The sequence below is a fragment of the Capsicum annuum genome, chromosome 8 (assembly GCF_002878395.1).
Source record: "Capsicum annuum cultivar UCD-10X-F1 chromosome 8, UCD10Xv1.1, whole genome shotgun sequence".
Lineage (NCBI taxonomy): Eukaryota > Viridiplantae > Streptophyta > Magnoliopsida > Solanales > Solanaceae > Capsicum > Capsicum annuum.
The window spans coordinates 169865332-169880730 of record NC_061118.1 but is presented as its reverse complement, the minus strand read 5'-3'; the positions used below and the strand labels follow the sequence as shown (position 1 = coordinate 169880730).

General features: G+C 34.5%; 2 protein-coding genes across 2 annotated transcripts in view; one reads left to right on the top strand and one right to left on the bottom strand.

The window, feature by feature from the left end:
* Positions 1-745, top strand: part of LOC107840453 — a 44652-nt gene extending 43907 nt beyond the window's left edge. The window contains exon 2 of the mRNA XM_016684320.2: positions 393-745. Coding sequence (XP_016539806.1) covers positions 393-655 — 263 coding nt within the window. The 3' untranslated portion in view covers positions 656-745. The remainder of the gene's footprint in view (positions 1-392) is intronic.
* Positions 746-1286: 541 nt separating this feature from the next.
* On the bottom strand, positions 1287-5795 carry LOC107840451 (putative F-box protein At1g47790). Its single transcript, XM_016684319.2, has 2 exons — positions 5672-5795; positions 1287-2652 (listed from the first exon to the last, which is right to left on the bottom strand). Exons 1-2 carry the CDS (start codon positions 5711-5713, stop codon positions 1477-1479), a joined length of 1218 nt encoding a protein of 405 aa, XP_016539805.1. The 5' UTR covers positions 5714-5795; the 3' UTR covers positions 1287-1476.
* Positions 5796-15399: the final 9604 nt, after the last annotated feature.

Genomic DNA, 15399 nt, shown 5'->3' with positions numbered 1-15399 from the left:
TTGGGTTCACTCTCAAAAACAAGAGAGAGAAGTTCTCAAAATATTACAAGACTTGTGTAGTGAAATATCAATAATGAACTAAGTCCAAGAAATAGCGCTATTATTGTCTACATAGTACTCCCCAAAATGAAAGGAAAATGACCATTCTAGCCTTGGTCTTGGGTGGCTTTGGAGTGTAATAAAACAAAGTGTTACTATACTTTTTTAGAGTGTAATAAACTTACACTTCAAAGCCCCTCTTCACACTTCAAAACATGGAAAATCCCTTAGATGACTTAATTACACACTCACACACGGCCATTTGCATGAATATGGCTTGGAGTTTTTGTAACTCCCGAGCTTGGCTACGTGTGAATGGTCTTGAGCTAGTTGCACTTGTATCATTTTTGCAGGTGGATCTAGGTCTCATCAAAAGAAATCCAATATGCCGGCTTGGACTTTAGTAATACAACATGACTTGCGGATCCATTCTATTATGTGTCAAACACTCTTGATTGTTCAGATAAGAGTTTTCTGCTGCACAATCAAGTTTAGATCATTTCTTTACACTGGGGGAAAAGTCTCACTGGTACTGGTCATAGATGTTCTTGTTGATACAAATGTGAAGATCAAATATCAGATGGGTGGAAGCTGTATTGAAGTTTTGATGTTATAACTAGATTTATGCTCATTTAGTCCCTTCACAATACCTTTTTTGGTGTATCCGATGACAGGTTGATATGTGGATTTGCTCCTCCTTGAATCATGACTATACTTCAATTAGATTCTCTTGAGAAAAATTGATGTCAGCACTAGTGCTTGTAATGACTACCAGAAATTGATTAAAACTCTTCAAACCTTTTTGAACATTAGAAAATGAACTGGTAAAGAACAAGTTATTTGTAGACTTCTGATGAGTGAAAATGGAGATTTCTTATAAAATAGATACACAAAGCTATAAAGAAAGTGGTAAAGATTACACAATCAATTTACACCGTCACATATGCAAATAACGTTTAACAGATACATAGAGAACTTTGCTTGCTTTTAAAGCGATACTTTTGGTTAGTGGCTCACTCGTACCTGCTACCGAGATAAGGTGTATGTTTGACTTTGATCTTTTGGATTTGCCGTAGACTTTGAAGTTCAATTTCTATAGAAAAATAAGCTTCCCTCCACGAGCATGGAGTTTACCACCAAACGAAACTCATGAACAACCTTATATTGTACTCTACTTTGATAAAAACTTCCTACGAGCATAGAGTTAAGCATACAGTTAAGAAAAAACTACCTATTGAAGACATTTATCTAACAACTTTTCAGAATAAACATAACATATCGAAGAGATTATCTATCCAAAACAAAGAAATTAAATAATTTATCGGAATTTACTGAAAACTAAAGGGAAACTAGAAGGGAACCCGAACTAGTCAATATTTATCGTCTTCCGTGCCTTCTGCCTTGAAACAATGAGAATTATAAACAAATGCGGCAAACCTAGCTTTGTGTGGACATTCCTTTTAAAGTGAATAAGGAAGGTTTGATATTAGTAGTCCCGGGTGCTGGGCAGTAAAGTTCAGTTGTAACCTCCCCAGTATTGACGTCGTAAATGTATAATAAGTGTCCTCGCTTCCACCCAGGACCAGCGTCATAGCTGCATACTGGGTGTCCTCGTTGCCAGTGGAAGACCAACTCAAATTGACTAGCCCACTTCAAATGTATATTTTCTCTACGCAGCAGTAGATCAGTAGTTATTTTCAACAACTCTGGCGAAAACTTAATGACAAATATTCTGTCAGCCCATCTTTGCTTTTTATAATCTTCTAACACCAAGATATGAAACGCATGGTCGTCTTTTACTACTCGAGCGAATGCAAGTTTTTCTTGATCACCCCAAAGAATATAATCAGCACTGTTTAGGAACGAGAAAAAACCTCGATGAGGACAAGTAGTACGGCCAATGTACCTCTCATTCTTGACATCTAAAATATCAATTTTTATATCGGCATCCTCGGGAGCTCCTGTTTCCCAAATACAATAACCAATTCCGCGTCTAATAAGAAACTGAATTTCGCGCATCTCACCAGTACTACTAATGTCACTCATGTTAGTAGGTACCTTAATTGTTCGCCAAGAATAACTACATCTAGCTTCATTATAATTCCCAAGATCAAGAACTTGATAGCCTAATTCATCACCATCTATATGAACATAAACCAACTTGAAAACGGGGTTGTCGTAGTCCTCAGATGAGAAAAGGACAGTGAAATCAATAAACAAAAAGATGCTTTCTCTTGATGGATCAGGTAGATGGAGAAGTTTGTGCATTTCAGGGTTCCTTATGCGGATTCTTCCATCATAGTAACTTCGTTCAAGCAGTAAACCTGCAACTGAAGTCACGACAAAGAACTCTGGACGTCTTCCTCCTTCTGGGTTTTTGAAAATGAATCTTGGTTGGGAAAGTTTGTAATGAAGGCTAATAAAACGAGGATCAATAGTAATGGAATTCCAGTATTTGCACACACATTTGAATCGCAGCAATGACTTGACTGGCAAGCGGCTCAATATCTTGTCTATAATTTCTTCAGGAAGGAATGAGTTATTAGTTCTACAGTACTCTTCTCCAAAAAATTTCATGATTATTTTCTCCCAGATGCTACTCATTGTAGCCCCCTGAAACAAATGCAAAACAAATGATCCACAATGATATGCAACACCAATAACTAGACCCTAAAAATATCGATTTAGTAATAATATAAACCAATTTTGTATTAACTTACACAACAACAACAAACCCAGTGTATTCCCACCTAGTGGGGTTTGGGGGGGTAAGATGTACGCAGTCCATACCTCTACCTCTGATGAAGTAGAAAGGTTGTTTCCCATAGACCCCCGGCTCAAGGCACGAGATACCACACAAACACATAGTACAGCACAGAAGCAGATTACATAACATAAATACGGCACTCATAAGTAATATAAAACAGAGGAAAGCAGAGGAAAGCACACAGATTCGTAATGCAACATGGAACACGGAACACGGAATCATGACAAGAATAAAACCCCCACCAAGTAATTCCCTACACTAGCGACCCGAACTGGCCCTAATCCTCTGCCGTAATTCGCGTCCTCCAGACCTTCCTATCTAGGGTCATGTCCTCGGTGAGCTGTAACTGTTCCATGTCCCGCCTAATCACCTCACTCCAGTACTTCTTCGGCCTACCCCTACCCCGCCTAAAACCATCCAACGCTAGCCTCTCACACCTACGGACCGGGGCATCCATGCCCCTCCTCTTCACGTGTCCGAACCATCTCAATCGTGCTTCCCGCATCTTGCACTCCACTGAAGTCACACCAACCTTCTCCCGGATAGTCTCATTCCGAACTCTATCCCCTCTAGTCAGTCCACACATCCAGCGCAATATCCGCATTTCTGCCACCTTCATTTTTTGGATGTGGGAGTTCTTAACTGGCCAACACTCCGCTCCATACAACAAGGCCGGACGGACTACCACCCTGTAGAATTTGCCTTTAAGCTTGGGCGGCACTTTCTTATCACACAGCACCCCCGACGCGAGTTTCCACTTCATCCATCCCGCCCCAATACGGTGCGAGACATCCTCGTCAATCTCACCGTTACTCTGGATCACGGACCCAAGATACTTGAACTTATCCCTCTTACATACCTCCTGAGCTTCCAGCTTCACTACTACCTCATTCTCCCGCCTCACGTCATTAAACTTGCATTCCACATACTCTGTCTTGCTTCTGCTCACCCTGAACCCTTTAGACTCAAGAGTTCGCCTCCATACCTCTAATTTATCATTCACACCCCCTCGAGTCTCATCTATCAGAACTACATCGTCTGCAAAAAGCATACACCACGGCACCTCCCCTTGAATACGCCGCGTCAACACATCCATCACCAACGCAAACAAAAAGGGACTAAGAGTAGATCCCTGATGCAATCCTGTCAGGACAGTGAAATGCTCTGAGTCTCCTCCCACCGTCCTCACCTGGGTTTTCGCTCCATCATACATATCCTTAATTACTCTGATATATGCCAGTGGTACCCCACTCACCTCCAAGCATCTCCAAAGCACCTCCCTGGGGACTTTGTCGTAAGCCTTCTCCAGGTCGATAAACACCATGTGCAGATCCTTCTTCCTCTCCCTATACTGCTCCACCAACCTCCGTACCAGGTGGATTGCCTCCGTCGTCGAGCGGCCGGACATAAATCCGAACTGGTTCTCCGAAATAGACACTATCCGTCTCAGCCTCACCTCGACCACTCTCTCCCAGATCTTCATCGAGTGACTCAATAACTTAATCCCCCTATAGTTATCGCAACTCTGAATGTCCCCCTTATTCTTATAGAGAGGGACCATGGTACTCCACCTCCACGCCTCGGGCATCTTTGCCGTCCTGAAGATTTCATTAAACAATCCAGTCAACCACCTTACACCAGCCTCTCCAACGAACTTCCAAAACTCCACCGGTATCTCATCCGGCCCCGTCACCCTACCTCATCGCATCCTGCGGACAGCCTGTCTAACCTCTTCTACCTTAAAACGTCTACAATAACTAAAATCCCGACACTCCCCAGTTCCCCTAACACAATAGCTCTATCCCTTTCGTCATTCAAGAGCCCATGAAAATACGACTGCCATCTCTTCTTGATGTGGCTGTCCTCCACCAACACTCTACCGTCCTCCCCCTTATCATCTCTGAAAATTTATTTCCTTCAACGAAACCTCATTTATATGTAATCTGAATATCATCAATTCTACGCATATCAGTCTGCTCTTTGAAGTAAAATCCGATTTGTTTAATTCATCAATAATAAAGTCCATGTCCAATATGCAATCAACAAACAATAAGCCGAACAAACATTTGAAAAGAGTACAGAGTTCATACCCTGCGTAGAACCTGTTTGGATCCGTTTATGACTTTTGATTTTTTTTTAATTTTTGGGCCTAAAACACTTTTTTATTTTATCAAAAAATTACAAAAATATTTTAACTTAAAAACACGTAAATAAATCAATCAAAACAAGCTCTTCGAATAGATACTCAAAGATTCGCCAATTATTTCATCCTTCGCAACTGTTTTTGACAAACCTAAATAGAACTAGGTTACAAGGATATTCTATACAACTTTTTCTTTGAATAAAATACAGCCAACTGTATGTTTTGGCTACGACAAGATCATGAACTAGATCAACCATGAGATTCTAGTGTTTGCCAAGTAATGTCTTTAATTATATCAAAAGGGAGGGGGCAGGTCAAAGGTAGTCAGTCTCTCAAGTACCTTAATTCTAGAATTTGTTCAAGATTCAAATGAGATTTTCATATTGGGGATTGGATGTTATCTATTTTCACCGTCTCAAATTACTTACATGTTTGCTTATGCACAAACTTAAAGGAGAAATTAATAAAAGGTCAAAATTAGCTAATATGATCTGATCTAATTAATGAATCTTCTTCTAGAGAAAAAAGTTGAAAAAAATAATTAATTATATCTTGAAATTTTAAACATGTCAAATATTTTGAGACGATAAATTTTTAACAAATATGTCAAGTAACTTAAGACGAAGGGAGTTCATACCAACAGCTAGAGCAAAAAATTTCATTCATGAATCCATGTGACAAATCAATAAACGAGGTATTGGTAAAAAGATTAGAAATCTTACCTGGCTAAGATGATTTTGAGAAGTTGTAAAGCACGTAGTCATAGTTGAGAAAGAGCAAGCCTGATATATGTGGAAGTATTTCACCAAATCAGACAGAGACAAATTGAGAGGCAACAAAGTCTATAAATATTATCTATCAAGTCACGGCAATAAACTCTAATGCTACGAGGATTGTTTCTTTTTTGAAATTTTATTTCTTTTTGATAATAATTATTATAAATATATTACCATATATAGTGAATGTCTATTTATCAGTGAAGGTCTACTTTATCATATATATATATATATATATATATACTAGTTTAGGTGTACGTGCTTTGCACATGTGTATAGTTAATTAACAATAAATGAATATCAAAAGAACAAATTACTGTGTGTACGTTATATTATTAATTTTAAGACAAAAAATGTGAAGAACATGATAATTCATCATATATTTTCTAATGTTTCTTTTAATTATTATAGACATGTGAAATATATTAAAATATACTTTAATCTTGTAATTTTAAATATACTGTATGAAAAATTTAGAAAAGGAGTATTTTAAAAAAAGATATTGAAATGAACTAAAAAAAGGTAAAATAAACAATTGAATTCGTATATTTTTTTCGTATGCTAAAGAAATAAGATATTTGCGTGCTAGAGTACGTTTATATATAGGAAGACATTTCTCTGTGTAATTTCTTTTACACCGATCACTGATTAAGCTAACAAATATGCTTTCTTTTAAGAGTTTTTAGGTTTCATGACTTATAGAGTTTTAAAATAGCAGTACTACTCTTTTAGGTACATATTTGTAGTGCTTTCTAGCTAATTAAGATTTAATAACTTTTTTTAGTTGCTTTCAAAGTTCTAAATAGTTTTTTTCTAAAATCCAATTAAAAAAATAAGATTAAATAACAATTAGTACAAAATTTTCAAAAAAGTTTAAATGAAAATACATGAAAAAAATTCACAATATTCAAAATTAAGAAAAATATGGAACAAACTAAATGACTATTATCATGCTTTTGTTTAGTACCCACTTAACTTGAGGTATCTATATAACAATTAACATCCTAATGATCTATATTTAAATTGTCATAATCCTCAGGTTCTAATCAATTAAATGCTGTATTTGTATTGTTGGAATGAATTCACTAGTTAGAAAAAGAAATCAATTAAGAAAAAACACTATAAAAAGTCAAGTTACCAATCTTTGATTTTTATATACTACTTAATTCGGAGGCAACATACTTGTTTCATTTAATTTTTTATTAAAAAATATTCACTTGAAAAAGAAACACAAAAATTATCAGAAGAGAAAAATGAATCCAAGATAGAAAGAATGATGATACATAATAAATGCAAGAAAATTAAATCAAACCCAAAATAAAAAAATGGATAAATAAATTAAAAAAAGAGAAGATATATATATAAATTTACATCAAAATAAGAAAAAATTCTCAAGTTTGCCTCAAATCAAAAGGAGCAATTCTCAAAATTGTTGATGATCTCTTTATACCTACAATCAGAGATTAAAAAAATTTAACGATAAGCCAAACAATTAATAAATAAAAATCTAATCTCCTAAAAACCTAATCCCATGAATAATCCTCAGAAAATAGTACACATAGTTTTTTAACCATAAAGCATAGATAATTTTTTTTTTAATTGATAAGATAACTAATTATTATGCATTTAGAATGACCTATCAATTTTTCGTAAAGAAATGCGACGATCCAAATTATTTATCAAAAATTATAAATAAGTCAATTTCATTACTAATTATCATGAATTCCGAATGACCAACTAATTTCTCGGGATAAAATGCGACTATCTAAATAATCTGTCCAAAATTGTATATAATTCAATTTCAAATCACTAATTGTACATGAAATACTATAAACAGAACTCACGAAGAAATTTCTCAATTTATAATTGTTTATCAAAAAATACATCATTTATTATTGTAAACTTCAAAATCAATCTAAAATTTTAGAAAACATACCTCTGGACAAATTCACTTCAAAAATCTGAAATTTTGATAAAGAATATGATGATATATTTATGGTGGAAAAAAAAAAACAGAAAGTAATAAAAGAAACATTAAGATCTACTATAAAAGAAAAATTCGTAAAGAAAGAAAATCTAGAAATACAAAAGTGATAAAGTTCATGAATGAGATTGTGCAATAATATTTTTTTATATATATAGGAGACCCTAAACCCAAAAGGAATTAAAAAGGTAAATATTGTCTAAATCAAAAAAGAATTAAAAAAGTAAATATTATAGATTTCAACACCTAAAAAAACTAAAACATGAATTTTTTGTAAAGAAAAGGACAAATAGACTCCTACTTAAAAAGAATATTACATAAATAAAAAATATAGAATTTTGCAAAGTAAAATTATAGAGTATTTTAGCATTGTAGGGTAATTTAAGAATAAATAATAATTTTTGAACTTATGCTCTTAAAATATATTATAGTATTTATATGATTATAAGACTATGCAAGAATCAACAGGAGCGAATCCTTTTAATTGTATGAGCAAACCAACGAAGCTACCATATTTCTTAATAAAAAAAAATCATATCTCACCATACTTCCAACAAAAATTAACTGTCCTTTACTTTGTGGGTTTTTACTAATAATAAAAAAAGAATCTGAATCTCTATTTTGGATCACCTGACTTTTAAAAAATTTAATAATTAAAATTTAGTATATTTATTTTAAAAGATCACCTGGTTATTTCTTTCCATATATTTCAAAAATCCTTAATTTTTATCTCATATATTTTAGGAATATTTAATTTCTATTCATATATTTTTAGGAGTCTTTAAATTGATTAAATAATAAATTTATTTTAAAAAAAAAAAGGTGTGATACGATTCCAGGGAAAAACATTAATTTTGGTTATTGAAAGAAAAATTGGAAATTGTACCACCTGTGCCATTGATTGAAGGCTTTTTAAGACTTAAATATACCATTTTCACTGTAGATTTCTGGGATCTGTAAAGGATTTGTAATAATTTTTATCACTGATTTTTTCTACTATTTTTCTCGAGCTTCTTCACATAATCAGCCATTCATTGAAGTAGAATCGGAATTTCTATTTTGGATCACTTGGCTTTTAAAAAATTTAATAATCAAAATTTAGTATATTTATTTTATTAGGATTCCATATATATTCTACTGGTTATTTCTTTCCATATATTTCAAAAGTCCTTAATTTCTATCCCATATATTTTGAGAGTGTTTAATTTCTATTCATATATTTTTAGGAGTCTTTAATTTGATTAAATAATAAATTTATTTTTTTAAAAAAGGTGAAAAGACAATTTTATCTATTGCGGATACTTTTAATGAAGGGTAAAAAGTTCAAATCACTTTTATAAAGGCCTTATGGAAAAGTTATTTATGAAAAAGTTAAAACCCCCAAGTTCCGTATAAATAAAGGAGTTTTACTTCATCCTAATTGACCTCCTCAAGAATTCCTTATGAGAAATAAAGAAATCTCCTCTCTTTTCTCTCTATTCTTCTTGTTCTTTATTTTATATTTTATAACACGTTATCATCACGAGACTCTACCAAAATAGGTGAAATTATAAATCTAAAAGTGATTTCAAGGTTAGTAGTTCGTTATGTTATTTCTCTTTTGCTACTAATGATATATATAATTATAGTTGGATTTGAGGAAAAATAATTGGTTTGAAATCACTTATACTTCAAATTTGTTCATGAAGAACAAGATGGTTAAAAAATATGATGATGGATCTAAGTCTCACCTCATTAAGAGGGTAAGACATTGAATTAAAAGTTCTAATGCACCATGATAATAAGATGTTGGGTTTAAATTCCCATCGAGTTATAGCCTAAAACGCCTTTATATGGATAAGGTATTGAGTTTAAATTTCAATACACCATACTGATGATATTATGATGGGTAAGACAAAATAATGAGTGTTTGGTGAAAAGTCATGAAACATATCTCATTGATATGCTCTATTTCATGAAGTGAATATGATAGCAATAAATGATAAATAATCCAAAAATTGACAACTTGTTCCATTCTTGAAAGGAATGTAATAGCAGTACATGATATGTCTTAAAGAAAACAAGTGATTGAATGTACGAATATAAGCGTGAAGGGACAATATGATAATAATCATCAAAAATGATAATATTTTCACATGCTTATTATAACTATAAGATATGTTAGAGAAAAATTCTCTACATTATATGTATTCCTCGATTTACTCCTGAAGTAGAAATATCATGAAAGAGGTTATAAGCTATCAAAATTTGATAGACTTAGGACACGATTATATTTTATTCTTGAGGAATGAAGATTTCGATTGTTCCAATCAAAACGTGCACTTGATTGTGATGGTATCACAACTTACCTTCGAATGAGGCATGTAGAGACGTAATTTGTCCCTCCCAAAACCCAATCTAATCATTTTTATCTTATCCTACCGTGTATCCTCAACTATGTAATAATCCCTCCACAAAATGACAAAAATAACAACCCCCTAGCTAATTTTATATCATCCTAACAACCTACCCAATCAAAATAAACACATCACACCCTAACCCCACCCCTACCTACCCTACCTCACTACCACACAATTCTCACTCACTGGAATTCACAATATACTCCATACACAGAATCAACCACGGGAACGGAGGCATACACCATTTTTTTCTCTTCTTCGTTCACAAACACACCATTACAGGCATAGGGATTCACCAATAGACACACATGTATTCTTCCAATTCTTTGTTTTTTTCAAAAACACGTACGAGATCAGAGAGTGAGTTGAAGAGAAGGGATAGAAGAGATTGAGATCTAAGGGACGGTTGAGGAAACAAATTGAGAAGATGGGGAGGGGGCATTTCTTTGGCGAATTTTCGTTTGAGACCTGCCGGAATCACCACCAAAAATAACCTGTCAGTGGTGCAAACTCACGGAAAAACCAGTTCTGACCCCTGAGCTTTCAAAACCAGCGACCAAAGGCCTCAGCACCGATCAAATTCGCATATTCAAGCGGGTCCCATCTCCATTTCCGGTGAACAATCGGCGAGCTTTCATCGAAAACCCCATCCCAATCGAAAAAAACTTCCACAACCGATATTGGTTGATTCTCCAGTAGTAAATCACCATCGAGCAGTCCATAAATCTTGTTCGAATTGTCTTTCTTTCGACTATTTTGTTTTGTGGCTGAGTTGATCCATAGTCGTGACGTAGGATTCATATTGAGATTCTATTCGAGGATTATTGGGTTATAGAGTCAAGATTCTTTGAGTCCATGAAGCGGCATCAGTCGATCAATCTGATTTGAAATAAAATTGAGGTCCAAATTCTTTAACTATATCTCTTTTAATTTTGTCTGTGATGTCATTGATTTGTGTGATTCATGTTCGAGTTTAATGGTTAATTTGTGATTGTGTGTTTGAGCTTCTTTAATTATCATAGTTTGATTGGTTGATTTAATTGAGACTTATTTAATCATGTTGGTTAAAACAAAATTTGAGGCGGGAATCAAAAATTGATAAAATTGAATTTCATGGTATTTTATTCATCGTTTATGTTAAACGTGATATGTCGTTGAGCGGGTAAGCAAAAAGTAGGCTCAGGTAGGTAAATTTCGAATTGGTGGATCGTTTGAATGTTTGAAATAGTTGTTGAGTGTTTTTTTTTACCATATTTGAAAAGTGTATTCATTTCGCCGGGGAATGCCCCGAGGTATTTGTGTTATTCACCGGGGAATGCCCCAAAGTATTTTGTATCCTGAGGACGTTCGTGATTAAGGCCCGAGGAATCGGGTAGAGCGTGGAAGTATAGTTTAGGATTAAATAGGTTAGAGTAGGATTTATATTATTTTTACAATTTTTCTATTTTGGATTGTATAATTGGACTGACTACTAAATTTTGGACTGTTTGTTTTGTGTGTTTTTGATTGCTTGTTCTGTGTGTTTTTGTGTTGTTTATACATTTATAACGTCAAATTAGCGGATACACTCCTCCAAGAGACCATGGTCAAGCCACGGAATTGAGGGGTGCCTAACACCTCCCCCTCGATCAACAGAATTTCTTAGCCGAAATCTCTGTTTGCGGATCAGTCTTTTAGAGTCAAAATAGTTTTGAAAAGGATTTTCAAAGGTGACTTGGCCCACCAATTTTCTGTCAAGTGGCGCCTCTGAATAAAAATTGTAAATAGTCCTTTTTGAAACAAAAATCTTCATTTTGTCACTTCTAATAATAAAACCCTTTCGAACTTAAAATCGATTCTTTTCGGAGTTAAAAAAAGGGGGTGTGATAGCTCTGGCGACTCTGTTGGGAATTGTAAAATGAGTCCTTTTCGAAACAAATTTTCTTTTGTCACTTAATAATAAAACCCTTTCGAACTTAAAACGAATGAATTCTTTTGGGGTTAAAAAAAGGGGTGTGACAGCTCTGGCAACTCCACTGGGGATTTTTTCAGAATTCGAGCTTATTTTGGAGTTGTATCGGCTTAGTTTGGAACTATAGGAGTATAGACATTTTGTTTGTGTTGTTTTATGTTATTGTTTTATCATTGTTGAGTGCCTACGTGCTCTTTGTTTATAGTTTTTATCTTATGTGTTACCGCTTTATATCTGGCATCATTTGCATAACCCGAGTAAATTCTTTCTGTAACAAGTCCCGAAGTGCATGTCGTGTACACGAACTCTAGTTGAGTCACCCTTATTTTAGGAGGGGGAGCCGTCGGACATATGGAGTGGGTGGAAAGCAAAACAGCCACTATCGACCATACGCTCCCCCGAACAGCCTTGTTAGTAAACCCCAGCGTAGGTCAGCGTTTAGGTCATACTTATGTGCATCATATTGAGACCTAGTGGGGACCATTTGGTCCTTTGTAGGAGACTCACCTCTAAAACATCACTACGTGCTAAATGTTGCATCTCTGAGGGTAACGTGGTCATTTGATAGACTGATTTGGGCAAAAGCATGTGCTAGAATTAAAGAAAGTGTGTAGGCCAGGAAAATTTGAAAAAAAAAAAAAGAAAAGGAGTGAAAAAAAAGAGTTTCGTAGTTTTTAGAGTTTTTTTATGGTTTTTGTTTTTCACAATTCAAAAATTCAAAAAGATTTTTTTACCTTTCACACTCGTTTTCTCAAAAACATCAAAAAGATTTTCTTGTGTCTCGTTTAACATGCATTCACAATTCGAAACTTAAAAAAAAAAATTCATTCATAGGAGTTTTTATAAAAGAAAAATTCAAACAAAAAGATGTTAGAAACTTTTTACATTTCGTATGACGAAAATATCAAAAAGAATTTTCTTTCATAGTTGTTGATGTTAGTTTTGTGTGAAGTTTCTAATTAAAAACCCAAAATTTTTTTATTTTCACCATCTGTCTTTAGTCGTGTCTCTCAAGTCAGGGTTAAGTTTGTCATTTAATCCTTAATTGTCCAATCTGGATGAACTACGCACCCCTGATTCTCCTCTTTCGGGATTTGAGATACGTAGGCAGCCTATTGTTGGTTCAGGGATCTTATTTTAAAAATTCAAAAATATTTTATTCACTCTTCATTTAGAGTAGGTGTTTCATATACATCTTCAAGAGAAAACTACAAAAAGATTTTCCTTTAATAGTTTCAAGTTTCATTTTCGTATGAAATTCAAAATTGAAAACCCCAAAAGATTTTTCTTTGGTAATTATAGGTTTTATTTGGTATAGAAATCTGAAAAAAACAAAAAGATTTTCTTGACTCTTTATTTAGAGTAGATGTCATACACAACTTTAAAATAAAACTACAAAAAAGATTTTCTTTAATAGCTTCAAGTTTCATTTTCATATGAAATTCAAAATCGAAAACCCAAAAGAAAAATAAAATTTTGTTGGTAATCATAGGTTTCATTTTGTATAGGGAGTTTAAACCTGAAAAAAAAGCAAAAAAAAGGATTTTCGTCAATTCTTTTGACAATTTTTTATTTTCTTTTCTTTTTTAAGTTTCAAGAAAAAGAAAGAAGAATGGAAAAAGAGTTTAATTGGCCATTTCGGCAAGACTTCACGAACTAAGCACACTTGATTCTCCTCTTTCGAGGGTGAGATACGTAGGCGCCCTCCTTGGGTTCGGTGATCTTTTAAAAAAAAGAGAAGTTTTGAAAAAAAAATTGTTGAACTCTAACGCGTTTGTTATCTCTTGTCCAGTTAGTTTAAGGTGGTTGGTTTGTGGCATTTTAGTTGGTTCTTCATATTGCACCATCACAGAGAAAGTTATGGCCAACAAGGATACAGAGTTTGTTGTCACTAATCAGATAAGGAGTTCAGGGAATGAGAATTTAGCAGCTAATGAAGAGAATCGAAAATTAAGGCAGCAAATGATGACAATGTACTGAGCTTGGCCAAGTGGGCTGCCAGCACCCCCATTCCTCACTTTGACCCTGCAAATACCTTGAGTCTTCCACCAAAATCGCAAAGTCAGTTTCCTACTGTTATTGATGCACCCCAGGATGCCTCAGAATCTATTCCAAGTCAGCTGCACCACAATACTTCCACCACTCTTTCTTTAGCTCCTCAGTATAAGTCTATCACATTCATAACCACACATACTGTCTGTGCTTTTGTTGCTCAATCTTTTACTAAGGCTTCTACTTTGGCTATCAATCCAACGATTGTGCTTCCCTAGTCCACTAGTGAATCCACATTCAATGCTTTTGATGATCATTGTTATACTCTTGCGCCTATAGTTAAGTTAAGTGGACTGCCAAAATTTCTTACTAAGAAGGCTAGCATGCTAGAAGAGCCAGAGAAAATGGTCGGGAAAGTTAAGAGTGTAGAAAATGATATGAAAAGTTCCTTGGGACTTGTGGACTATGAAGATGTTTCATATAAAAACGGAGGCATGTTTTTAAGTATTAGCCTTCCTCCAACCTTTGAGACATCATAATTTGAGGAGATTGATGGACAGAATGATTCTGTGAAACATTTGGGATGATATTGCAATCGATCAAGGGAAACTAAAGGAAAGAAGAAGAAAAATGCACCTTTTGTCGTGCCAGGGCCAAAGCAGAGTTTAAGATGTCCAATTCACCAATACTGTCAGCCTCAATCCCGAGCTTACATATCAAATTCACTTACTCATCTGCAACAAGGTTCCTCTTTTCAAAATCTAAGGAGTTTTATTCCACTTCCTCAATGTCCTTTGAATAATGCACAATTGTTTACCCATCCGTTTTCTTATCTACAATGGCATGCACTTGTCCCTCAACATCATCTTCGACCCCCACAAATTTACCAAGGAACCTTTAAATCCATGTTTCATTCGAGGCCAGAGTTCGCAAAAATGAGGAAGGAAAAGGATAATTTCACTCCTATTGGGGAATCTTATGTTTGTTTGTTCCAGAGGTTGAGACAGAGGGGCATGATTACTCCTCTCCTTGGGAACACTCTTAATCGGCGTTCAAGAAATTTTGATCTTAATGCACGATGTGCGTATCATTCTGATGCTCAAGTTCATAGTATTGAAGATTGTCGAGATTTGAAAAGAGAAATTGAAAAGATGCTTCAAGATGGACCAATTGTGGTGCAGAACATTAACAGTGAAGGAAGCTCTAGTCATGCTGATATACAAACCAGTGGCTAAGTTGTCAGGCTAAGAAATTGAGAAGTCACCCCTCTCCCTACTAGGAAGAGGTATGATAGTTTGTTTTCTTTTCTTTTCTGTTTTTTGAATTATTTCAGGATTGTAGTTCGGGA

Excerpts from the sequence above, each read along its gene's own strand:
- LOC107840451 (XM_016684319.2), bottom strand. The coding sequence starts at position 5,713 with ATGACTACGTGCTTTACAACTTCTCAAAATCATCTTAGCCAG. Across the intron at positions 2,653-5,671 it reads CTCAAAATCATCTTAGCCAG|GGGGCTACAATGAGTAGCAT; the intron begins GTAAGATTTCTA and ends CATTTGTTTCAG.